This window comes from Patagioenas fasciata, chromosome 11, assembly GCF_037038585.1.
Source record: "Patagioenas fasciata isolate bPatFas1 chromosome 11, bPatFas1.hap1, whole genome shotgun sequence".
Classification (NCBI taxonomy): domain Eukaryota; kingdom Metazoa; phylum Chordata; class Aves; order Columbiformes; family Columbidae; genus Patagioenas; species Patagioenas fasciata.
The window spans coordinates 17,568,172-17,593,539 of record NC_092530.1 but is presented as its reverse complement, the minus strand read 5'-3'; the positions used below and the strand labels follow the sequence as shown (position 1 = coordinate 17,593,539).

General features: G+C 42.6%; 1 protein-coding gene across 1 annotated transcript in view; it reads right to left on the bottom strand.

The window, feature by feature from the left end:
• Nucleotides 1–4,790: 4,790 nt before the first annotated feature.
• Nucleotides 4,791–25,368, bottom strand: part of GPR50 (G protein-coupled receptor 50) — a 44,982-nt gene continuing 24,404 nt past the window's right edge. Inside the window, 1 exon segment of the mRNA XM_065846494.2 lies at nt 4,791–9,417. Within this exon segment, the coding sequence (XP_065702566.1) occupies nt 8,552–9,417 (866 nt within the window). The 3' untranslated portion in view covers nt 4,791–8,551.

Sequence of the window (25,368 nt, the reverse complement as noted above, 5' to 3'; positions counted from 1 at the left end):
AGAAGACCTTGAAGATCATCAAGTCCAACTGTTAACCCACCACTGCCAAGTCCACCACTAAGCCATGTCCCTAAGAACCTCATCTGTGTCTTTTTAGTGGTTGTTGTTTTTTTTCCTCCCCCTCTTTCCCACATACCAACACACACAGAAGCACATCTTCGCAAAAAAAAAAAAGGCAAAAAATGACAGCATGCTTCATTTCAAAGGCACAAAACAAGTGAGAAAGAGGCAAGAACAGAGGCGATATCCCCTGACTTGTCACCTCTGCTCAGTCCCCTGCTTCAACCACTGGGCATCATCCACTCATCAAGTTGACACAGAAAAACAAATCAGCGCCAGCTACTGACTATTCTAAAAAGCTATGAGGACAGGCCAGGAAAAGGGAGCCTTTCTGCATTGATCACATAAAGGAACTGCATTTCAAACCAGTGTTTGATACGCAAGAATTTTGACAAATAGACTTGTATACAAAATTATCTAGCTCTTTTTACATATCCTTGTAATAGCTACAGCAACTATGGACTTAAAGATTTAAGCACCATCTCTGAGCTTGGCTGTAATTTACTCTGCTGAGCTATTTATCATCCTAATGTCTCCGCCAAAACAACAAAAAAATTCACTAGACATATCATTAAAGTATTTAGTAATCAGTACAAGACAGTGATATAATTCACTAAGCCCCAAATACCCCGAAGTGATAGCTGCTGCTATCCCTTCACAGTTACTAAAGTGCTTTAATGAAATTCTATCTGTCTGCAAAGTGAAAATACAGATGGATTTACACATGACATAGAAACGGTCCATTTAATTAGCAGCTAAATAGTTTAATGGCTAATATTAATTTCTGTTAAACAGTGAGCCATACCCCTCTCAACTAAAAGCTCAGAATTGAGACAGTCATTTGGAATTCATTTTACTTCAAAGGCTCAAACAAAGGTGAATTATTTCTGATGTGACTTTGCAGTGAACATGTCTGAGTTATGACCAAATCAAGAGACAAGTATTCAGAACTGAAAAGACCTACAGAAATTGCTACAAGAAGGCCATCCCGTGTCCATCTCAGCCTACAATAAGTACTCCATGCTGCAACCCCAGATGATGGCAGTTCCAGAGAGGTACAAGTCGTTCCTTACCCAAAAGCTTGATTACCATACTCCATAAAGCATGAAGATTGAGAGACTGTGTAGTTACCATCCCTGCTATTATGACAGACTACACTGTTCTAACCTATCTCAATGCCATTTCAAAGAGGTCATTTGTATCTAGCAGTAATTCCTCAAACAACAATACACATGAACATGCTCCAAGGCAAACAGCCAGCTATCAGAACTTGCAAGATGCCGCTTCTTAGGGCAGGAGCAGCAAAAACTATTCTTCGCTTTCCAAAATTTCAGCATCAGAGAACAGAGTGGGGGAGAGGTCTGGCACCTGGAACAACACAGTCTGTCAGCCCAGTGACCCACAGTTACAAACACACTCTTTATTCCCTACTTTGAATAACGCTTGCCCAAATCATTCCAGTCTACAGATGGGATCAGCAGGGCAGAAGCATTCCCATTTCTGAGGCAGGTCCACACAGGCACTGAGTGGTGCCTATTCCCACTGCAGAGCTGGACTCATACAGACCAGTCAGCAGGACTTGCCTCGTTTTTAATCTTCTATAAACTTCACTTTCTAAACATACTGAGCACAGAAATTCTTCAGTGTCTGTACTACCAACCTCCAAATTATTTTTCTGTGCAGCCCTAAGAACATGCCAAGAATAAACTGAGGTTTCCATCACCTACTGAAAAAGCAAAGGAAAAGCACGTGCATGGCAGCTAAAGCAAAGCTCATTTTACTCTCTCCAGTCACTAATACACAAAACACAAACTCCTGCATTCCCTCATATTTCCTCAGTAAAAACAAAAATACCAGTCTTCTTCTGCATGCACAAGAAAAGATATATTTCTTTGTTCCTTGTCCCTTATTGATTTTCAGTTGTTCAAGTACAAGTGAATCTGTAAGACTTCACCTCTAACTACCCTGCATGTGCTTTTACGTTAAAGAACAGATTCAGGCAGTAAAATGTCAAAATAAACAAGATAAACAGGTAACTGTGACAAGTTTTCCCAAGGGCAGACAAACATTATCAGCACCTGCTGATTTTTCCATCTGCTCCAATGTATGAAGGAGAAAAATCAGAACTTTTCTGTAGTCAGTACTTTGTAAGTTATAATTATTATTGATTCCTTTAGGAAAACCCAGGCTATATATATAGAGAGAGATGTTTGTATACAATGAGGAGAGCAGTATAAATAGTATCTATTCTGGAACCCAAAGGGCTCCAGGCCAAGGTGCAGCTCTTTTTCCTTCACTAGCCTATTTGTTGGCCTGCAGACAAGGTTCTGCTGACCAGGGCTCTTATGGATGAGTCCTTAACATTACTTGGAAGATAGAGAAGTGGCAATAGAGAAAGAAGAAATGAACTTCTGGTTTGGGACACGGCAGGAGAGAGTCCTATGTGGAAGAAGTTGCTCTCAAGGTTTGCAGACAGGGCTGCTTCTGGCCCTGCTACCTCTTTCATGCATGTCTTGGTTATAACTGACTCAACTTGGGTTTAATCTGGCTCATTGCCTAAATATTTATTGTTTCTCACACATCCCAGGCTGAGCTGGGTGTATTTGGCTTGGTGTCATTCACACAGTGACAAACACAGCAGCTCTGCCTGGCCAGACACCCACAAATGGAGATAAGCTGTGTGGTGGGCACTGCCAATGCAGGGCAGCAACAAGGACAAGCTTTGCAGTGAAAAGTGCCCCTTGTTGTAGCCTTAACTCCTGCATCACTACCAGCAGGACAGGGAAAGCCATAAGTTGCCCCAGCAGAGCAACCTTGGTTTTCTACAGCCACCATTTGCTTTCCAAACCACATTTTGACTTTCCAGCAAAAAGAGCATAGTACCAAGAAAGCAAGGCTCACCTCCCTCAGCACCCCGTGGTGCTGGGGCAGGATGGCCCCCTCCCACCTCAGCAAAACATCTGTCATGGTTTAGTCTCACCAGTCCCCGTACTGTAAATTCTATCTCTGCTGTACAGTGCATTACTTATAGCATATGAATAGTGGATACTATAAACAACAATTGCAGAATTAAAATTCAGTTAACAATATTATGGAGCTTCCACTCACAAATGTAGTTCCCGAGTGATACAAATTTTACGGTTCTTATCACCAATGAAAAAATTTGCATATTCTATCAGAGTTCTTGCAAGAACCCATTCTGCATTTCTTATCTCAGGGCTTTGATGGTAAGAAATATTGCATTAGGCCTAGTAATTTACATTTTTCCAATAAAATTCCAAATACATATGCAGCAGTTCTTTACTGACTGGTTTCACGTTATAAATTATAAGCTTCAAAGTAAATACATTAGGACAAATATTGATTTCTAAATAGTCACCGTAAGATTTTATATTGGTGTTGAATTATTGCATCTCTTGTCTTTTATAGCTGTATCTTATCTCCTAGTTACTACACTTTGTTACAAGTAAGTAAATAAATAACACTACTTCACTTCTGATGGTTCATTCAGTTCCATGTGGTGGAAATAGCAGGTATGAGTCCGTGCAAGGATTTTGTAGCAGCTCTACTCAGACAGACATTTGGGGATCTGCAATTATCCTAAACACTGCTTTCAGTGTGTCACATCACCGAGCATTGCAGGCTTCACTGTGGAAGCAGCTGATGAAGTCCAGTGCCTGTTGGAAAGGATTAGCAAGAAAAACCTAGCAGTACTGCTCTGGGGTGTCATTGAATAACAGTGCCTGTTCACTCAACACATCTGCTCCATGGTTGTTCAGCAATTTTTTGTTTTAAGGGAAAATCTCACATTAACACCATGATTGCACATGACATCTGGTTAGGAAACAGCAACAAGGCACTTTGTGTAAAAAAAATCAAACAGAGAGCTCTAGTTGCAGTTACTGCTGGAACACCCTCCATATTCCCGCCACCCCTTGCTTCAGAAGTGACACTGAGACTCCCCAAAAAATAGCTCCAGTCAAGCCAGCATGGAAATATAACTGTTGCAACCTATGGACAGAACCTATTGTCTGAAGACCTGCCTGAATACAGCAAAATCTGCTCCAAAACAGAGATGGGGAAAAGCAAAAAGAAAACAAAAAAACCCCACAACAATCACCTTGGACACAGCAGTCCTCATTCTCACAAAGCTCTTTGATGGAGACCAAGTGTGTGACAGCCCTCCCTGTGCCTCCAGCCCAGGGGGACTCTCTCTGTTCCCAAAACCCCCGCCAACCCAACCTCATGCCCTGACTGGCGAGCATCCTGGCTCCTACGCCCTCCCGTTCACAGCGTGGCTGTGCTGCTCTCCCTCCCAGCTTGCAGGGCAAGGGAATGGATGTGGCACAATCTCTGCTTCTGTAGCACCCGATGGAATGACATAAACACCAGAAAGACAAAGGACCTCAGAGGGACACACAGCAAGCGGACCGATGGCAATACAGATAAAGTTTCTTTGCCGATGAGAAGGACATAATGCATCAGGCAGCTGTCTCGAAGGCAGCTGGAAGGAAAACACATGAATCCAAGGAGGTGTCCCAGACGCACTAGGTCATTCTCTTCCAGGTCTGAGCTGGGCAGCTAATGTATGCCTGAGCTCAATTACATTTGTCCATTCCATCTGTTTTCTGGGAGTCAACAAAACCCGAGCTAGTGTTCCAAATATTTATTAAAAAGTAACTGCAAGTGGAAAAAAAAAAAAACAAAAAGCAGTCAAATGGTAGATTTATTACAGTTTTAACAGGCAAAGGGAATGAATCTACTTTATAAACAAAAATAGCAATAGGGAAGAATACTGAAGGATTCTTAATCAAATGATAAAATGGAAACAGCATATGCAATATATATTTATATATATAAATATAATGGTTACATTCTTCTTAAATAGATTAAATAACATTAATTAGCAACATCCAGAAGTATTTCTTTGTGGCAAGAGATTCATCTTCCTTCACGGCAACGCTGCCTCTCCATAAGTTCATGTTCAGTACAACAATTTTTGAGTTTGGAACTAGACTAGGTATGCAACACCACCAGGTCAAATCCAGAGCAAATTATTTAAAACCATTTTTTTTTAAATCAGTGTTATTTCTGAGACTTAAGGGTAGGTATGCCACAGGTGGAATTGACAGAGTGTGCTTTGAACTGTGGAATTTCCTTGACAGTTCAAATTGGGATTAAAGCTAGATTCCCACAGGGAAACCCTAACACTGCTCAGGATTCCAAGTTTAAGATGCACTTCTCTTTTTCTGTAAACAAATGTTAACACAATACAGTATTTGTACCCTGTTAACCATTTCTTAATATAAATAAGGAGCTGCTTGGGTAGTTTTAAAATAAGTCAGTATAAAATCTTATCCTAAGCACTGTCTCTGTATCAAGGTGCTATGAAATGGCACAGTGTTCTCTTTTTGAAGCCACGTTCCCTGCTTTTTGTGTTTCATATTGCAAACCTCAGCTCCAGCAGGACTGCAGCAGCTGAATCATCCCAGCTCTGAGCTCAGCCTTGGTCAGCCCTTCCTTACACGGGGACACCCAAAGCACTTCTGAACAGGTCATGCTAGGGCAAGCTTTCCATGCTGTCAGGTGCATGGAGCCCATTCCAGACCCATCCCCACCCTGTGGGGTGCTGGCAGGGTCTGCACGGGTGGGGTGCTGCTCAGCACCCACCCCAGCACAGCAGGTACTCAGTCTGTCCCCTGCAAAGACCTTGCAGCAGAAGACAAGCAGATCCCCCTCTCACTTTGCATAGTCTGGTCCAGCAGTGACTCTCTGTGAGTCCTGGGGATGTGCCCTATCGTGTTCCTGCTGCTCCCCTTCCTACCAGGTGCTAGCAGAGACTCCCATGGCTTGCCTGTTCGGGACCTCTTTGGCTTACTTGGTTTGGTTCAAATGCTCGCTGGCTGAGCCTGAATAAGAAATAAGAAATAGTGCAAATACAAGCTTAAAGAAAAAAAACAAAAAAACCCCACCACACTGCCTTTGCTGAACATTCAGTTAACAAGACAAGAATTTGTAGGATAAAACCCCAGTTGTGGGGTATTTGAGACATTTGGCAAATCTGTACAAGATTCTTCATGGTTGTCTTAAAGGAGTATATTTGGCTTGGCGCTAGATGCTTAAAAATATTTGTTAACGTGATTCTAACACTGTTGTGGCTAATTGCAAACAGCTTTGAAGACTAATCACAGAACACAGGACATCTCCTTGGCATGACAGGACAAACAGTCTCTGCAGTTATGGATTACTCAGTGCTTTTCTTATCCAAGTTTGACTCAAAATGATTTTGTTCACATGGAATGGTGTGAATTCATCCACACTGGTTTTGCTGGAAGGCAAACGGACCACATTATTTCTGAGGGTCAAGATACCTTTATTTGGCCATGCTCAGGCAGATTAAGAGGCCAAAACAGAACTCATTTTGATTCCTATTATGGGAGGCTGGCTGCAGTGCATTTTAAAACAATAATTGTCTGAAATGGCTGAGATGTTCAAGTTTGAAACTTCATAAAGTGCCAGGGTGCCCTATAAGTGCAGAGACCCCCCCCTGCATTGCAGCAACCTTCTGCACATGGCAGCAGGCACACCACAGCCCACACTGAAGCAACGCACCATGTCCACTTCATAAAGACACTTAATTTCTCTCAACTCCACTTCCCCCAACAAAAATCAGCAGAAGGGATGTTCGGCAACAAGTGGCTTTCAGCAAGCGATGCACAAATGGCTTGTTAACTTCACTAAGTATTAGGCACTTAGCCTGTTCAGGGTTTTGGTAAATCCTACATACCTCTATCTCTAGGCACCTACGTGCTATTGCAAAGTCTGGTTCTCAGTGTTTCAGGGTTCAGCCCTGGAACTAGTCCTACTTTGGCTATGATCAAAGAGAGAAGAATGCACTCTCTGACCAGGAGCAGGGCTGACTGCTGGTCTCATTGGACCCACGGGGTTCAGACCTGCTCCTCTCCATTGCACAGCTCCCGCTGGGCCTCTCCGTACACCAGCATCAGGCCAGGTTTGCTCACTTGAAGGTAGAGTTGCACCAGGGGAGTTTTACCTGTTGATTTTATGGGACTGTTTCAAAGAAGGATCCACACATTTAATAACATAAGGAGACGAATTCACAATGGAGCTAAGGAAAAAAAGAACAAGTCATATTTACAGACAGCTGCCATCAACCCCGCCCCATCCCTCCATTAAGGAAAAAGTCTTATCTTTGCCCATGTGCTTGTTTCTAACATCATATTGGCCTTCCCAGCACTTCAGGACATAATTTCCAATGGCAAAGATAACAGAGTTCAGGTTTTAACTGAAAACTGATGCATGAATATGCTCAAGTAGCTTTCCTTTCCCAACTCCACGAATTAATTACAGGTTTGTATATGAATAAAATAAAATAAAATAAAATAAAATAAAATAAAATAAAATAAAATAAAATAAAATAAAATAAAATAAAATAAAATAAAATAAAATAAAATAAAATAAAATAAAATAAAATAATCCACTTGCCCCTCACCCCCACTAAATTCATGTTATATGGTAGGCGAAAGGAGAGATGCTTGGAAAAAACACTTTCTTCCCCTTCTCCCTTTGTCTGCAAGTGTAAATATTACTGGAACTTAAAAGCCAGCATCTGCATTAAACAGATGGGACTCTGCTATGTTCATCTTTTTTTATGACGTTCATGTAGCACGGACTTCTGAAAGACATTTGGAATAAATGCTGGCCATGACAGGAGACTGTCTAAATTAGAATCAGGCTCCAAGTATCTTCCTGCAATTACATTATGTCATATGTTATACTCTTACTTCTGGTCTGGGAAGGAAAGTGCAAGGGTACTTAATATCTGTAGACATTCAATTAAAATGAGTGCATCAGACACTCACCGAGTCTGGCTTTTGCCTGCCTCACATCTAGCCCAGGCTAGCTTCAAAACCTTGAGCAAAAAGAAAAAGAAAAATGAACTCACACCCGGTGGAAGTCACCATGCCCACATGTATGCCTGCTGCTAATACTGTTACCCAAGTGAAAAGGTAAAAACTCATGCGGTTTCCATTTTGTTTGCTATAGTTTGGGTTACATTAATGCTAAAAAAATTAAAATTCAGAGGGAGAGAAGAAAGTTTTGATTGCAATACATGGCAATTTTTCTGGCTCTTGAAGGCTGCATTTCAAGCATAGCTGCATTTCCCCATGCACTCTGAACAGTTCCCTTTTAGAGGGTATTGGCATGCATGTGGCAAAAGCAACCAAACTAATTAATTAGGCACGTGGTGAAAGATGGCATAGGAAAAAGAAAAGATAAAAATCAATCATTTCCATTCTGAAAATCCTTACTCAAAGCCTTGATGTCACAGCGATAAGCTAAACATGAAAGGTAGCAGACGCCTTCCTTGCACAACAGGCAGCAACACCAGCTGTGAAATGCCCACACAGAAAGGCTTTTATATATCGTATATACTACTGTAATCCAAAATAAATAGTACTGTTCTGACTCATAAGTGTATTTCAGCTTGGTTGTTGTTTGTTACGGCTGGGGATGGCTTGCTTTTCATCCCTTCTGTTCCACCCTTGGACACATCGATGAAGAGCATCCTGGGAGTCCGGAGTGTCAGCAGGATCCTTTTGTATTCCTTCCGGAAATTCTGGTTAAGAAGCCCATAGATCACAGCATTGAGGCAGCTGTTAAAATAGGCCATAAAATAGCTCAGGACAAAAAGCCATTCTGGAATGTGTGGCTGCACTTTTGAAGGATTAATTGAAACAGCAAGGCCAATAAAGTTTAACGGTCCCCAGCACACAGCAAAAAGGACAAAAACCACAAACATAGTCAAGAAATTCCGGATGTCAGCTGCTCTGAGCTTCTGCTTGCAGTCTTGTCTCACCCGGTGTTTGACTTGAATCACCAAAATCCAGATCCTTAGGTAACAAAACGTCACTATGGACAGTGGGACGATGAAGTGAACCACCACCACTGTGATGGTGTATGATGTACTCACCGTCTGGGCAAAGGTGCAGGAGTAAATCCGGGGGTCATACTGCAAGGAGCCAACAAAGAAGTTTGGCACAATTGCCACCACTGTGAGTACCCAGGTCACACAGAGATAGCAGCAGGTGTTCTTCAGGTTGAAAAGCTTATCGTACCGAAGACTGTGGCAGATGTAGCAGTAGCGGTTGATTGCGATTGCCGTGATGTTGAAAATAGACCCGATGACACTTAAGCCCATCAGGAACCCACTTATCTGGCAGTGAACATTTCCCATGGTCCATCCATTATGGAAAATGGCGCTCAAGATCAGAGGGTATGGGTAAACCGCAACTACGAGGTCTGCGACAGACAAACTCACAACAAAGATGTTGCCTACAAAAAAGGAGAAGAGACTGTGAGAGGTTAGCACAGGGCCAGACGACCTGCAACTCAGAACTCCTCTGTAGGCCTAACTCTTCTCACAGGCTTCACTCTACCTTCCGGTTGAAATCTGAAACCCTAGAAAATAAGAACTTGCTCTGCTAGTGACAGTAATGGATAGTAACTACCCATGATTAACTTGCATGTTCCTTCTTAGAAGATTCTAAATTGGAAAATTCTAAATCGTAAACCCAACTATAGCTCTGGGTCAGGTTCCTGCAATCCTCTAAGTTGTGTAAGAGAGAAGGATTTTGCTGTCCTTGTTAATCAGCCAGCACCTCTGTAGTCACAAGGCAGCCACCTAGCATCCACTGTCCTGTGGAGAACTTAATTCCTTTAAATACTATACAGGACATAATCCTTCTATACCATCACATAGTAACACTACACAAGCTCTGTCCCTCATGGGCCAAAGAATTGGGGCAGTCAGGTTAAGTTTTCAGTGGTTTATTCATTGCACTGACAGCAGTTGCATGGGAAATGTCTTTTTTCGTCTTTTGCATGTGAATAGGTATATTTTCACCAGAATTTCGGCAGTGCTTACGCTATGGAGTGTGTGCTCTTCCAGGAGGCATGGTGCAGCCAGCCTTTATGTGCTTATCTTATTTCGTATGTTTTCCTGTTACTTTCATATTAAAGTTGTCCAATGCAATATGGAAGGTCAATCACTCCTACACTGTCTGGCCCTGGGCAGCGAATATGATTCATAAGCTGCTGTCAGCCACCTCTGTGGAGCACATGTTGCAGGTTGCCCGTTTAGGCTCCAAAGTGAAGAGAATTTAGAGTCTGTGCAAATACGAAATAATTTAAGCCTTGCTGGATTTGAAAATGGCACATCAACCCCGCTGTGTGGAGCACCCTCCAATGACTCACACAGCCGGTGACTTCCTAACAGCACTTACTCATTATATGAGTCTGGTGTACTGTTAGGAAGGCAAAACCCCTTCTCTGTTCCATTTGCCAGCCAGAGTAGAGGAGTGCATTAAAGAAGGGACCTTGAGGTCTTTTGGGAACTGGTGTGACCACAAGACCAACTATAATGTTCAAAAGGACATCTGTCAAAATTCAGCTTTTTGATGACTAAATAAATTGTCATTTCAGGAGGAGCTCAACAATGCAATTAGAGGACAGCACACTAGAAGAAGTATTTTTTCCTAACTGTACTACCTTCAGGTATATCTGCAGTGGCAGGAAGGAAAATATTACTCGAGTACCAGTAGAGGCTGTTTAATGCATTTAAGGTGTAAACACCTATGCATGTTACAGGCAACATCCCAGCCCAGTGATCACACCTGCACCTTCTCTTCAAACCCTCATATCCTGCTGTCTACCAGATTATATTGGAAAAACACTAAAAAGAGGTCTTTTTCCATAGTATCCATGAAGGGAGTCTCTGACATCTCAGTTCAGCTAGCTCACTGGCTTCACTATTCGAAAAATACACCCAAGGGTTGGCAGAAATCATGGCCACATTGCCACTGAAGTTGGCTCATTGCTATGTTTGTTGCCAACAAAAACTATAAGGACAAGTCGACTGTTCATATCAGGCAGCAGAGTCCACTTCATGCTGACTGGAAAACAGTCCAGACTTGAGAATAGTCCACGGCAGTGTGGAGCTGAGACAGCTGACACAAAGTGTTATTTTAAAATAAATATTAGCAGAGGTCATGTAAATGCTGAAGTCTTGTTAGAGAGAGATTTCACATGGACAGGTTTACCAAAGCACACAACTTCTGTGTCTGCTGTGCCTCAGTGCAGTTCTTTTGCTTGATTTAATATCTTACTTAGAGTTTTTTAAAGTGCAGTCACTGAATCTGGTCCCTATATAATTAACTCTATGCTTGCTGCCAAGGGCAGAACCTCTTGTGATCAGGCTTAGTGCTCACACAGGCACCCTAGAGAGGGAATGCTCTTTTCTGCAGCAAAGCTTTTAATCCTTCAACCAAAAATACGCCACTTCAAGAAAAAGCAAAATGTTTCCCGAGCACCAGAATTTCCTTTTGGAAAGGTTTTCCAAAACAGTTTTCAAGACAGCAAAATGGAAGAAGAGATGTATCAGCAAACCAATTTAGGAGACTTGCAGAGGGTGCTGGAGACAGACTCCACTGATGGGACCACAACCCTCCCTCTCCGCTGGACCTGTCCCCCTGGGATACACATTGATATACATGGGTGGCCAGAGAGCAAACCTCTGCCTTTGCTGGGGGGGACAGACAGCCACAATCAACACCCAGTTCTGAATCAGGAAAAGCAGAACAAAGCTGGATATTCCCTATTTGAGGCAGCACATCAGTGGATTTAATCCAAAACTTACCAAAATCATATGGAAAATTATTAGCCTCACTTCACTACCAGCTGCTGGGAGAAATGAGCAGTCTCTGTCAGTCTTTCTTCACTAACTTCAACAGTTGGGAGAAGTATTAAATAAAAATATAGGGATTAAAAGAGGGGCTACATTGCATGGCTCCAAAATAGAACATGCTCTTCAAAGAATGGGACCTGGCTTCTGGCTAATTACTGAAATAAGAACAACTTGAATGGAACACCGCTTCAGCCTCATAATCCCTGGTTTGCTAGACCACCATGTGCTGGGCCCTGTGGCCAAAGGCTCATGTCCTTGTCCTCTGTAGGATGAGATCAGACCCTCACTCCCAAAACCACTGTAGAATGGGAAAACATCTAACGTGTGGCTTTTAGGGAAAGCAAAGAGCAGTCTCCTGCCAATGATCCTCATTACGGTATTTTTTTTTAAATTTTTCCACTATAAAAAAAAGGAGTGTTGCCCATAAATAATACCAGCAGGACTTTAACTCAAATTTAAAATTATCTGCTTCTGTGACACTATTTTCCAATCTATCTTTTTCTCTTTGTTGGCATGTGACTATATTTCCTCATTAGCTTTTGTATTTTCCGTCCTGTTTATAACTTCTACTTAGTACAAATTGGTTTGTGTGCCGCTGTGCTCTATCCCCCAGTTATGGGGTCAAACACGAGGAAGTAAGAATGGTGGAGAAAGGCAAGTCTGTCACAAGCATACTGGTAATAAGGACTTGGCCACCTTTTCAAATAAACTTTAAATCTTTTTACATTGCAGAGATTCAACACAAAGTAATAGATCATAGAGGTATGATACACCGTTCATAGTGTAATCCACAAACTGTTTGGAAAAAAAAAACCAAAACAACCTGATGCCCACCAGCAGAGAGGAGTTTAAACATGTACAAGTAATGCAAAAGGAAATTTATCCCAGAACATCTTCTGCCCTAGTACTCCTGCCATTGAGCTCCTCTCCTCCCTCCCAGACTGCTAAAATCCTGTTTCTGCTCATGCCAACAGCCTGCTCCTGTATTCCAGCAGTGCCCTGGCCCTGTCTCTCATTTTGTCCAGATTATCCAACAACACAGGTGATCTAAGGATTTACTGTCAAGTCCTGGTGTTAGGAAATGTGGAAATACCACAATGAGTTCTGTGAGTCAATAAACCACACACATAAAGGTCTTCAATGGCAGGCTGCCCAAACTCCACTTGACTTTCCTACAAAAGGACATGATTCTTCTACAGAGACTAACTGAGCATCACTGTACAAGTCCAGGGTCATTGGCCCTGCCTGCCTCAAGGGGCTGTTGGAAATCCCTCGTTGCAGAAGCTCCAGTTGCAGAGTTCGAGCCTCTACCTGCTGTTCCCATACAGCAGCCATGGGCTTTAGGACACATGGGTTGTGTTTTATGTATCCTGAACCTAGAGGCAGGGTTAAAAGGTGGAGAGGGGAGAGGAAAGTACATAAAATATTTTTCTGAGAATTGTCTATTTCTCTACATCTCAAAATGTCCAAAGCAATCACTCAAAACTCTTGTTCTCTGCTATCCATATAAAGCTCTCTTACACTCACATTCTTTGCTAAAACATTACTGAAGTTTTGCTTCAGGTTAACAAGATACAGATGCTCAGTGCAGCCTGAAGTTAACACTATTACCTGTAAACTCAGTGCTGAAACTAAAATGTCCTGAGAGACAGCAGTTGCACCAAAGCAAAGAAACAGTTTTGTGGATCAACTTCTGCTTGGCTGGCAGGGTCCAGCTCCGACTGAGGGGGCGTGAGGGCTCTGCTGTCCAGGTTGCCCCCTACTGCCAGCTGCTTTGCAGGCAGCCGAGTTGCTCCCAAACAGCCAGTGCCCAGCACAGCATTTTAGGCTAAAGACAACTCCATCCAAGAGCCTCAAGCCCAGCAGGTGAGAAGCTGACCCATGAGCATGATGGACGTGAGTGCCATGGGGGTCACTGCATGACCAGTCCCCCTGCTGTGCCAACCCCTTCCCAGCAGTGAGATCAGATCCTGGCATCTGTCCAGCTGCAGCCAGAATAACTAACAGTTGTAGAACTGCAGGTGTAGAAACCTGTGGTGAGAAAAACGTGCTAAGATACACAATGACATAATGCTAAAAGTTTACTGGGGTGACTGGTATGCTTGTGGTGACACCTCACTATTTGCGGCTTATAATAAAAGGCATCTTAAACTTTATGTTAGTCCTTTCAGGTTTTATGAAAAACTCAACAGACTCATGTCTACAAGGACATAAACTGGAATTAAGACTCAGATCAACCTCAGAGATATATATATATAAAATAAGGTTTGGTAAACAATTTAACAGGCCATGATCGTAATGCAAGGTTCCAATGACCACTTACCATAACCTAATACTCTCTATTTAAACTTCCAAAGTTCATGCTCACTGCAAAACAGAAACAAAATGTACTGTTTGCCTGAAGCAAAAAGATAAAATCATAAAAGCTTTATTTGGCTTGCAACAAGACTATTAGCTTTGATAGCCTGCTTTTCTTGTTTGTTTTTACCTGCCACTCACTGTGTTTGCTTGTATTTCACTAAACTCCAGTCTGCAGAGTGAAGTGCACACTTGGCTCTGCAAGCTAACTGCCAGTTCATAGAAAACACTTCCAGACCAATGTTGCTCTTTTTATAATAGAAAGATACCATTGGCTGTGTGCAATCATATTGATCATATACTGCTGTAATGTAGATGGGTAACAATACTGTGGTGTTGGTGGATCCTGATCCTGCAGCCCTCAGTCTGGCAAGCATTTCTTACAACACAAACTCTAAAGGATCACTCCAGGGAAGATAGTGTTTGCCTTGTCAAAAAGAATTAAGAATCATCCTTCTATAGGGGACTATGACCCACGTCATGCTCCACGCAAGCTCTTGGCTTCCACGGCACTCCGAACACCACACACGCAGCAACAAATTGGCACATGGGAAATCCCAGACTGTTAATTATTGTCTCTTCTCAGCATTCTGATAAGCACTGATGCATCTGATATGCCCACACAACAGCCAAGAGTGCACTTACCCATTCTGACAACTGAAAATCTTTCACAAGGGAGCACAAGTGAAAAATCCGAGAAACTCTTCCTGAAATCCAGGCAACAGGGGAAAAAAAAAAATCTGTTGTTCAGTTCATTAATCCACAAATTTTAATTGAGGATTTTATTTGTGTATTTAGGGAGTCTGTTCAAAGAAATGAATAAATAAGAAATGAAAAAGCATTCAGTCAATTATCTGTTATCATTACTCCATCAGGATTCAGAGGGGGATAAAGCGTGGTTTCCTGCAGTTAAACAGACATTGCAGTTAGGCTGCCAGCTGGTCTCAAATTCTGACTGTACTGCATAAAATGATATAGAGGGTAAGGAACAGACAGGACAGGAGGTATTGCCAGCCCACAGCATCCTTAGGAGGCAAGATTAAAGAACAAGGAAATATCCAGTTTAAGGACACCATGAAGGTCCTAGACAAAAGCATAAAACTACAGGGCAGACCAGGAGGCAGTTTGCAAAGTGAACTCTCAGGCTCCTCCTGTGCCCTTCCATAATCAGACATCACCATCACTTTGGCATCATGACTGCAAGCTTCATCAGCCACCTCAGCAGTATATTGCCACAGTGGCATGGAAGCTGCCTTTCCCTCTGGACCTGAGAAAAAGACTTGCTTCCAGTAGAAGGAGAAAAACCTCATGGTATTTACTGAAGTAGAAAGGACCAGCTCCCCGGCACTTCAATTACATTTATTTTGTTATGCGCCATATGTTATTTTGGTTGATAGTTAAAGAGTTGCTTACACTGTTAGGCGGAGGACTGGATTACTGGATTTTAGACTTACTTTTAGGTCACGGCATTTTAATCGTATTGCTGTCAAAAACATATTTGAGCCATGCCTTCAGCTGCTCTAATTGAATGCAGCAAAGGGCAATCAATTGCAGTGTTTACACCTCAGAGATTCATAACTTTGATTTGGCTAAGGCAAATCAGATTCAAAGTTGTATCTGAGCTCAGAAGTCTGTGGAAATGGGCAGGAATTAGAGACCAGCCCTGCTTGCATGATTTTATATCTTTCCTTTTATCACTTACCATTACACTGGAAATAAAGTAAAGGAGGCAATTTTTCCCTTGGTGTGAGGCAGATGGTAGCTGAATATGCACTCTAAGCTGGATAAAAATGAGTTTAATTACCTCCTCTCCTGGACCTTTAAAAAGTGTTTGGCTCTCTTTTGGTAGCACTGCAGAGCAACTTCTCCATTGTCTGAGTTTCAGATATTTTAAACACATAATGAAGTTTTTAGACCATCCCAGAGAAACACTGGAAAGCTTTCACCCATTACTCCACATTAATCCTAATATGTCCTGCTCAGCTAAGATGTACAAAAGGATGACCTGAAGATATTATAAAGAAAGGGGAAACTATGTAAAGTCCTTGTTTTACCTACCAAGAACAATGTGCAACTATTCAAAAATACTATTTTCTGTTCATTTATGTGCGTTTTAATGACTTCTTCCTGTGTTTTCGTGAAAGCTCTGTACCTTCTCATGAGGGAAAACTACGATGCTGCAATTCTTCAGGATTTCTAAACCTAGTTCTAGTTAGTGTGATATTTTTCCTGGATGTGATATGGTGACTGGATCTGCTGGTAATGGGGGAGGAATAAGTGGAGGTCTTTATCTGGCTCTTAATATATACCAAAAAAGTGCTAAAAAGTACTCCTAATTATGTGCCCCAGCCTCCTGTCATCAAACTTATGGCCTCCTGTAAGACTACAAGATCCCTGGTGAGTGGTACTATGTGATTTTAAGAAGCTGCCTAATTTTGTGCAGTTTGATGCCGTTATGTTTAGCCTCACACACTGGCCACACAAGCACAGAGACGAGCTCTATCAGCCCACGTTAACTCCAAGCCCATTATTTATCAACTGGTTGGTAAAGTGCTCTGAAACAGGAAAGGCTCTGTATAAACATAAATGTGAATTACTGCCAGCATGCATTGAACCGACAAACCAGCATCCATCCTCTCCTGGTCCTGGCAGCTGTACTGCCACCATTTGCCATCTGTTACTATTCTAAAATGAAATCTGTGAACTCAGGCTTGATAGACTTAATAACGCTCTTTTGCTACTGGTGCTGGTCGAAGTGTGTTTCTGGCCTGGAAAGGAGTTATGGGTAAGCAACCGATTCCTGGGCAGCTGACAGGCAGAGTGTGTAGTCAGATATGAACACACAGCTGATTTTAGTGATAAAAATCACAGCTGACTGCCCTGATGAGCCCTGCCAAACCAGCCCAAGAGCTGGCTTCTGCTCCTTCTTGTGCTTCACCAGCATGGCTTGTTGACTAAACCTTAGTGACAGCACCAGTCACTGCACCCATGGACCTCCACTCCAAGGAGCAGATGTTACCCTGCGACAGCTAACAGCTTCTTTTGGCCTCCCAGCCCTGCAAGCCCAGGAATAGGTCTCTCTCCAGTCCCAGTTCTTTCTAGTTAGGAGTAATTTTTTTTTACCTTGTAACTCTTTCAAATTGTATAATATATGGAAATGACAAAGCTATTAAAAAAAAAAACATCACACAAAAATGTTTATATCAGTGAAGGACATTTAGCCTTTAGCTCACTCTGGACCAAATCTTGTCCAAGTCTGCTACAGGCAACACGTTCTCAGACTGTGGCTGGTCTGTTGGTTAAGCCTTAGGATGAACTGAAGAAGTTGTGTGAGGTGAGGACTGTCCAAGATGGAGACTCAAAGCAGCCAGCTTTCCTATGAATACTTAAAGGTAATTTTTATAACACTTGGTTGTGCACACACATAGGTTCACTTTTGGGCTGCATTAGATGTTGTAATACCAAATTCAGATGCCTTATTCAACATACACCCTAATATCCTTTTTAAAGATTCAAATGAGAAACAAAGTACAGTACCTAAATTCAGGAGAGAGCAAGTTGAGCTCAGACCATAGAGAAAAAGCTCAGTCTGGACACAGAGCAGCACAACACAAAAGGCTGCCCCGAATCCAGCTTCACTTTCTATTGGAAGCTCAGGACAGACCTCTAACACATACTGATCCTGGCATCAGTATCACCTCTAGCACTCTGTGCAACAAGAACAAGACACTAACATAAAAATAAGCCAGTTGCTGTATAAAGATAGAGGATGTTTTTAGATTTTAAATAAAGCAATTAACATGAAATAACTAAGCCTAAATCAATAATTAGAGGAATAGTAATAGAAAAGCTTGAGTTAACAGCACAGTTATGCTGGTACACACACTAAGCTGTGCTCTGCATGTCCTCAGCTCAGGGGTGCTGAGATGGGCTTGTGTGCCCAGAGGAAGCTTATCCACTTTTGTCATCCTGGGCTGGTCTAAGGAGGGTTGTTTCCCTTCCCAACAAATCTTGCCTCCTCAGAAACTTCATGAATTCCTGTTCTCCACTGCCAAGACAGATTAGTCTGTGCCAGACTATTCAGCTGAAATTCCTTTGTCGTTTGTTTCAGAGAGGGTAAACAAATGCCACTCCTTGAACCAGAATCTGATCTCACATAGGTAAGGCAAATCTCAAACAAACCCAGTGCAAGTGAGCTTGCCAAGCTGCTACCTCTGCAAGGTGTCTTGAAAAGCATGAAAATGAAGTTTTACCAGTCTGCACTTTTCTTATAGTATTATGGGACAAATCTTAGGTTTACTTAATTATGAAAAACTGTCCTGCAAGCAGGTGTCAAAGCCCAAAGAAAGGGGGACGCAGCAAAGAGTGCCATCATGCAGAGAGCTGCAGGATGCAGAACTTGCAGGGGAAAAGCAGAATTGCTGACAGGCAAATGAACACTGCAGTCTACTGTAACGGAGCTGCATTTAATTTGCCCTAGCTGTAAAAGCTGTTCTCACTGTAATTACACAGCATCCTCCTCCTCTTGCTATAAACAATGCATTGAGTAAAAAGACTGAAGAAATGGCTAGCAGGAGATGGACAGAAAGCAGGCCTGTTTCTCTCCATCTTTCATCTTGGCGCTCTTGAATATTCCCTGGACTTAACACGCTTGGGATCTTCTGTCTTACGCACCAAGATTGCAGCCTGACAGCCCAGGATCTAATCGGTCAAAGGCTGGATGCCTTCCTAAGCCAAAGCTGGCCTTCTAAAGTCCCTCCCCAGTTTGGGTTTGGGGTGAATAATTCACTGGCCCAGCAAAGACCTTGCTGACCATGAAGCGTGGGCAGGGGCCAGAACATGCTGGTGTCAACAGAAGTGTGCTGAACACATATCAGATTTCTTATAAATGGCCTTTTCACCAATCATGTAACAAACCAGCTCCTTTCTGCTCATCTTTCCAGCACTGAAATCAAAGGGACTGATAGTTAGGCACCAAACTGAATAGAGGTTACATAAATGAAGGCTGGGGTGTTAGTGCAGTAGTGGGGTGATTATTGGTGTAGGATATTTATTCTGCTTCTGCACAGCAGTTGCCACTAGAATTAAGAGAAAGAAATAGAATTGGGATCCCTTAATCTCCAAGATGATAGGCTCATTGTAGGATCCAGCATGGTCCTGGCATGCCTTACGGCATCACACGGCTATTGATTTGTTTTTCTTCTGATGACTTTAATATATAGTTTTTTGAACATTTGATGGCCAATGTTATAAAACAGGTTATACAAAAAAAGCCATGGGGTAGATTTAGTATAAGAATTCCTTCCAGACCATGTTTTTTTCTCTCCTGTGGTCTCATACTGGACCTGGCAATGAAGCAGGTACTGCCACAGCAGGCACATGCAGGGAGGATGAGGTTGGAAGAGAAATGGTACCTTGAGAGACGGGAAAGCAGTGTATCTGTTCAGAGCTACTTACATTCCTATGCGTAGTCCATCCTCCAAACCCACCATCCAGGCTCATGGCAAGGAAAAAGGTTGAGCCACCTGAATTACTGTTCATCCAGCCTTTACAATCTGCCAGGAAGAGGAGTAATATTCCTCACCTTACAAATGGGGAAAGAAAGAGACCCAAGGTTTGATGGCTTTGTCACAACTATGTGAACTGTGAGAGAAGTAATGCATGTAAGTAGGAGACTGGAAAGGAAATCTACTCTGGACCTCCTGGTTCATTTACAACTATTTACTAATCCCATTCAAAATGAAGAGTTACTTTCACCTCGGAACACTTTAGGCACTCTGATACAATTGCATCAGCAAAAGTCTAATGCAAACCGTCAAAGTCGATTAATAAGAATAATAATAATGATACTGGAAAAAATATCTCCAAAAAAAAAAGACATGCCCTAAAGCACTCTTTAAATTTTCCCAGAAAAAAATCCAAAACCAGTAATTCCCAGAACACAGCAAAAGCTTCACTCCAGATATTCCACATGGTTTACAGAATTCTTGTCAAGGCTATATACAGGATGAGCTACAAGAAACAATCAATCTGCAAAACTCAGACTAGGAAGTCCCAAATGTATTGGTGGAAGGCATCTGCTTCTGTTTTTTTCCTAAGGACTTATGAAACTTAAGGACTTATGAAACATATTTGAGGTGCAATGTGGGTATATTAAAACAGAGAAGACATTTTTGCAGTAAAGTCCACAGTCCAATAGGAGTCCATGTGAACAAATGGTTCATATGGGTGTGCTCTAACACTGATCTTGATAGGGAGTCTACTGCTGGCTGATATCCAACTGGCTTGAAGGAAAATAAGATTTCATGGGATTATGACACCTAAATTACTGGAGGAACTTCTTGAGTAAATAGCCTTACTTATAGGCAGCAATACGCACAGTGAAAGGGAGATCTTGTGTTTGGGGATCATTGATGACGAGGCTGGCAGACACCTCTGCCATCAACACCTTCCATCACGAGAGCATCTCTGTATTCTGCTCTCACACAAGAGTTTTGCTTTCAGCTAAAAACATCAGAAAGAATAAGAGATACTAGAAAAACGGCCATCCATGTAAGCCAAAGAAACTCTGAGGTACTTAGCTCAACTGCCTAATCCTGAAATACCCCCGAGTCCTACTTTCTTGTCTGTAGTGTTAAGGGCAGGTCTACTTTCAGTTACATAATCACCATCAAAAGATGATACTCTCAGTATCGCCTTAAACTTTCCTCCTCCTTTCCCTTTTTATCTCTATTGAACTTTCCTCAGCAAGAAATAAATCACACAGATTTCTTCTCTCTGAAACCACTTAACATCCATACCAAGATATTTCAAAGCGGTAATGTGTAACTTGAGCCTTATGACTGCCATTATGGTCAGGGAGGCTCAGAAAGGGCTGCATGCAACCCTTCAAATGCTAACCCTGAGTGGACCTTTTAAGCCAGTTAGGGGTTGGTAAGGGAGACTTTGCTTCCCCTTTCAGTGTTTGTACTTCCACGGGTTTGACTATGAAACTCATCAGGGACAGCCGAGCTGGAAGGGACCTGGGGAGGTCGGTTGACCATTCCCCTCAGGCATGGCATCTCCTCCCCAAAATTACTGACAAGAAGCAGCATTTCTAGATGGACACGGCCCTTACCAAGCTGCCTTCTGCCCCTGTTGCTACAAGAAGAGGTTTTAGACATGCATTGGTTGAGCAAGCTCAGGAACAAACTAATAACAGCACCTTAGGTCAGCATAAAACCTTCCCCCAGGCAGGGGCAAAACAGAGAAAGAGCTACAGCTTTTTACACTGCCTTTTGCTCCTGAAGTGCTGGAACTTCTGTCAGCTTTAGAGAACACATTTCATTTGCCATGCTCTCTCAAGACAAGAGGAATGGTCAAGACTCCTAAATTTTTAAGAGAAAAACCTCACTCACTCTAAGCAATTTCTGAAAACACCTCTTCCCCGCTCTTAGACTTTTTCTAACAACATCATTTTTTTAAAGAGTCATCATTCATAAAGCATAAAATGTTACTTCCTGCCTCCCAGTCTCTTCATAACAACTTGTGACCCTCCATTTCCACTCCTTAGTAGGATTCACAGATACTTTTAATTTAATTGCTGAAATGCCATGTTGTTATCCCTCCCCAGTGAAGTATTGTTGTTTATCTACAAACTCCAAAGTAACTGAATATTTCAGGAGCTACATCAGGATGAAATGAAGCATGGGCTTAATAGAGAGGCTTCTAATGAGAAGTCTTTGTGTCCAAGTGCAAACACAGATGTCATACATTCATCCTGAAATCTTATGTGTATTTGCAGTATCACATATAATTTAAAATACCTTCTGAGAGGGGTTTGATTTGACAGGGGTAGAAAGGACAATGTCTAATTCTCAGCAGGAACGTAACACGAGTGTACCATGGTAAGCAAGAAAAACTCACAGCAAGCTGCCAATCTCCTTCATGGGGAGCACCCAGAGCAACCTGTTAGAAACACAGACAGGACAGGGAGATCCGAGGCGAGCTCACTGTGCACTGCAAAGAGATTTGTGGAAATTCTGTCAAAAAATTTGCTCGGCACATTGCTGGAAACAGATGAGAGCTTTGCACATTAATGAGAAACTGAGGGGAGTCCAGCAAACGCTCTCTGCTTTCTGGGCAGAGCTGGCAGCACGGTGTCATATGGTGTGCATTTCCCTGTCAGGCATGTGAAAGCATCAGCGTTGGTTGTACATTCATTTAGGCAGCTCAAGAAACACCTCTGAGAGCAAGGAGGTCATCTCCAGCCTGGCAGGGCCACCCTTGCACAACCACGTGAAGTTTTTAACAGATTCAAAGAGTTCAGTCAAGTATCTGCATATATTCTAAGGAAGCCAGGGAGGTATTTGTAATGTCAGAGCTAGAAGGAATGAGGATTTGCAGCTTCAGTAACAGATTTACAAAAAATAACAGAGACCAGCTCTCGTAGCAAACTCTCCAGCGTGAACCACCCAAGAACCTCCCCAGGGGCCCATCCTGCCCGGCCTCCCACAACATCTAGTTCTGGCTGTCCCGACTCCCTGGCTCCAGGCTGGGGAAGATGCACCCCAAGGACCATGGGCCCATGTCTGCTAACTCAGAGGATATAAGAGCCTTCATGTGGGAGCACAGTGGAGAAACACACAGTATCGACTGCACCACAATGAAAAAATAAACCCAGAGCAATTGCTGGAAGGCAGTGTCTCAGCACCAGGAGAGCAAGGCTTGGAGTTTAACTGCTAATTAGGACAAGGCAGTAGCAAAGGGCAGAAGAGGAGGTCAGTTTTGGTTCCCTCCAGAGCTCAAAGTCTTTCCCAAATTCAGCTACATAGCACATCCTTTAAAAGGAGAGTAATGGCTTCTTCTGCACTAGCAGCAAAGCAAAAACTCTGATGCCAGCACTGTCTGCTGATACTAACTGTCCTTTTATCATTTATTCAGGAATAAAGCTGTAACAAGGCAGATTTATATCAAATGACAAATGACAGCTGTGGGGAAAAGAAAAAAAAAGCCACACTTCATTAGAACTCTGTAAGAGTTCTGACAGCCAGAAACACACCGTCAAAGTGGCAAATACAGCTGAAAAGACAAGACAGAACTCACAACAGCTGTTAAACCAAATGGAAACTTGTTAAAATTAAGGGCCATTTCCCACCCTTTCATATTTAGTCCCAAAACACCATGTAAAGAAATTCAACCTCTGATAAAGACAAACTGAGTCATTAGTGCAGAAACAACACAAGAATGTTGCAAAGATTTCAGACTAAACGGTAACCATTAATACCCAAGCATTTCCTAAAACTCCATGAATATGTTAATCTGCTATCAGCTGGAACCCTCCAATATTAAAATAATAAACCTTACCAGGCTGAATTTTACTGTTATTCACTCGGTGTTACAATATCCTTAAAAACACACAAGCATTCAATGTGGAGGATGCTGATGGGTCTGTAGCATCAATACCAGTGCGGTCCTGGACCAGACCACACATTTCCGTCTTCCCAGGGAGGTCAAGGCCACACCTGCCCCCAAGTATCAGCACTCCCAAATTCTCTACACCATTGGGCACCGGTTTCACATACAAAGTCTGCTGAGATTTCCAGGATGTAACAGGAGTGTACAAGGCTTACATAAGTCACACCTGGAGTTGATTTTGTAGAGGTACTACAACAGCCACTGAGAAATGCTCAAGACTGAAGAGTACCCCGCAAGCCAAGCTACAGGTTTTGCCTGAAGGATGCTGATTTCCACGGCGGATGGGATTATTCTGCTTCAATCAGACCCAAGCTAAACTTCGAAAAACCAAATTAATTTAGTATCTAACCCCAGATTATCCCACAGTGTGAGGGTGCAGTGCTGACAGGTTTTGTTCTCTGTTTCTTTAGAGGACAGGGGGTGATAGAACTATGTAATTCTTTATGTGATTAGTCAGAGCTACTCTCATATTGGAGCACTGACTGTAGGGACAAACAAGAAACCCATTCTTGTTTCAAGCAAGGACTTTCCCAATTAATTGCCATGTAGCCTTGAGCAAACCACTGCCTTTGTGTGTTTCAGCTTCCTGCTCTGCCAGCAGAAGATCTGTCTTCCTTGCACTCACTGATGTTTAAAAGTATAAAGATGTCATTCAGAGAAGGCGGAATAGAAATAGAAATTAAATATTTCTGACGTGCCTACCTTTTCGCCCTTGGGCAGTTCTCCCAAACTGAACAGCCCTGTGCAGAGCAGTCTCAGAAGCCTGCAAGATGCAAGAACAACCAAAAGAAGTGGGATGAAATGGGCAGAAGCACAGCCCTATTTACCTGTCCTGGCATCCCCATCTATCCCCCAAACCAGGAGGGGTTTAGAAGAAAAATACTGAACTGCAGTACATACAACTGTAAATTCAGCAGGTAGCACCCTTTCCACCGCACTAGAAGGAGCTGTTACCGCACCATGGGACCAGAAGCACATTTGGCTGCTAGAGGTGCTGTAACTGGACCTGTTGGCACTGGAATAGAACAGAGTTAGTTGGGTTAACAAACATCACTGGGGATTCCTAACAATAGCAGTCTGAATCAGAAGAGGACTTGACTAACTCCTAACTTGGACTGCTGCATGCAGCAGTGTCCTTCGGCCTCCACTTGACTTGGAAATCTTTCATGCTCAAAGCTGGACGCAACTGAATACGGTCATGGTCTGGTCCTGGACTGTCAACACTTCCATGCTTGCAGCCTGTGTCAGTTTGAAAAACGCCTGAAGATCTCTTCCAGAGAAACCTCACCAGCTGATTTCTAGAGGATAATTGGAAAGGTCCATTGTAAATCACACTGTATGAGAACAAAGACACCATTGTCCTCTGGAACAGGGTAGAAGCTGCAGGTCAGCATCTGAGAAAGCAGTGATGAAGCTCATGGGTAAACTATGAGTGTTGCTTGTTTAATTTAGGCTTGTTTTGGAATAGAGGTGGTCACACACAGCCTGCAGACAATTTGCTCTTTCTAACTGGCGCCTAAAGCCAATTCCTTGTTCCCAGAGACCACAGCCTCAGGAACTGAGGTCCAACCTTGGATTCCCCTTCAGGCTCCTGCTGCTTGCGCATCTCCCAGCGGGTTTCACTTAACAAAAAACTCACACATCCCTCTTGGCTTCCCAAAACTTAACAGTTGCTCATGTGCCAAGAAAAAGAGCTTTGCTGTCTGTATACAATATCACAACTTGTA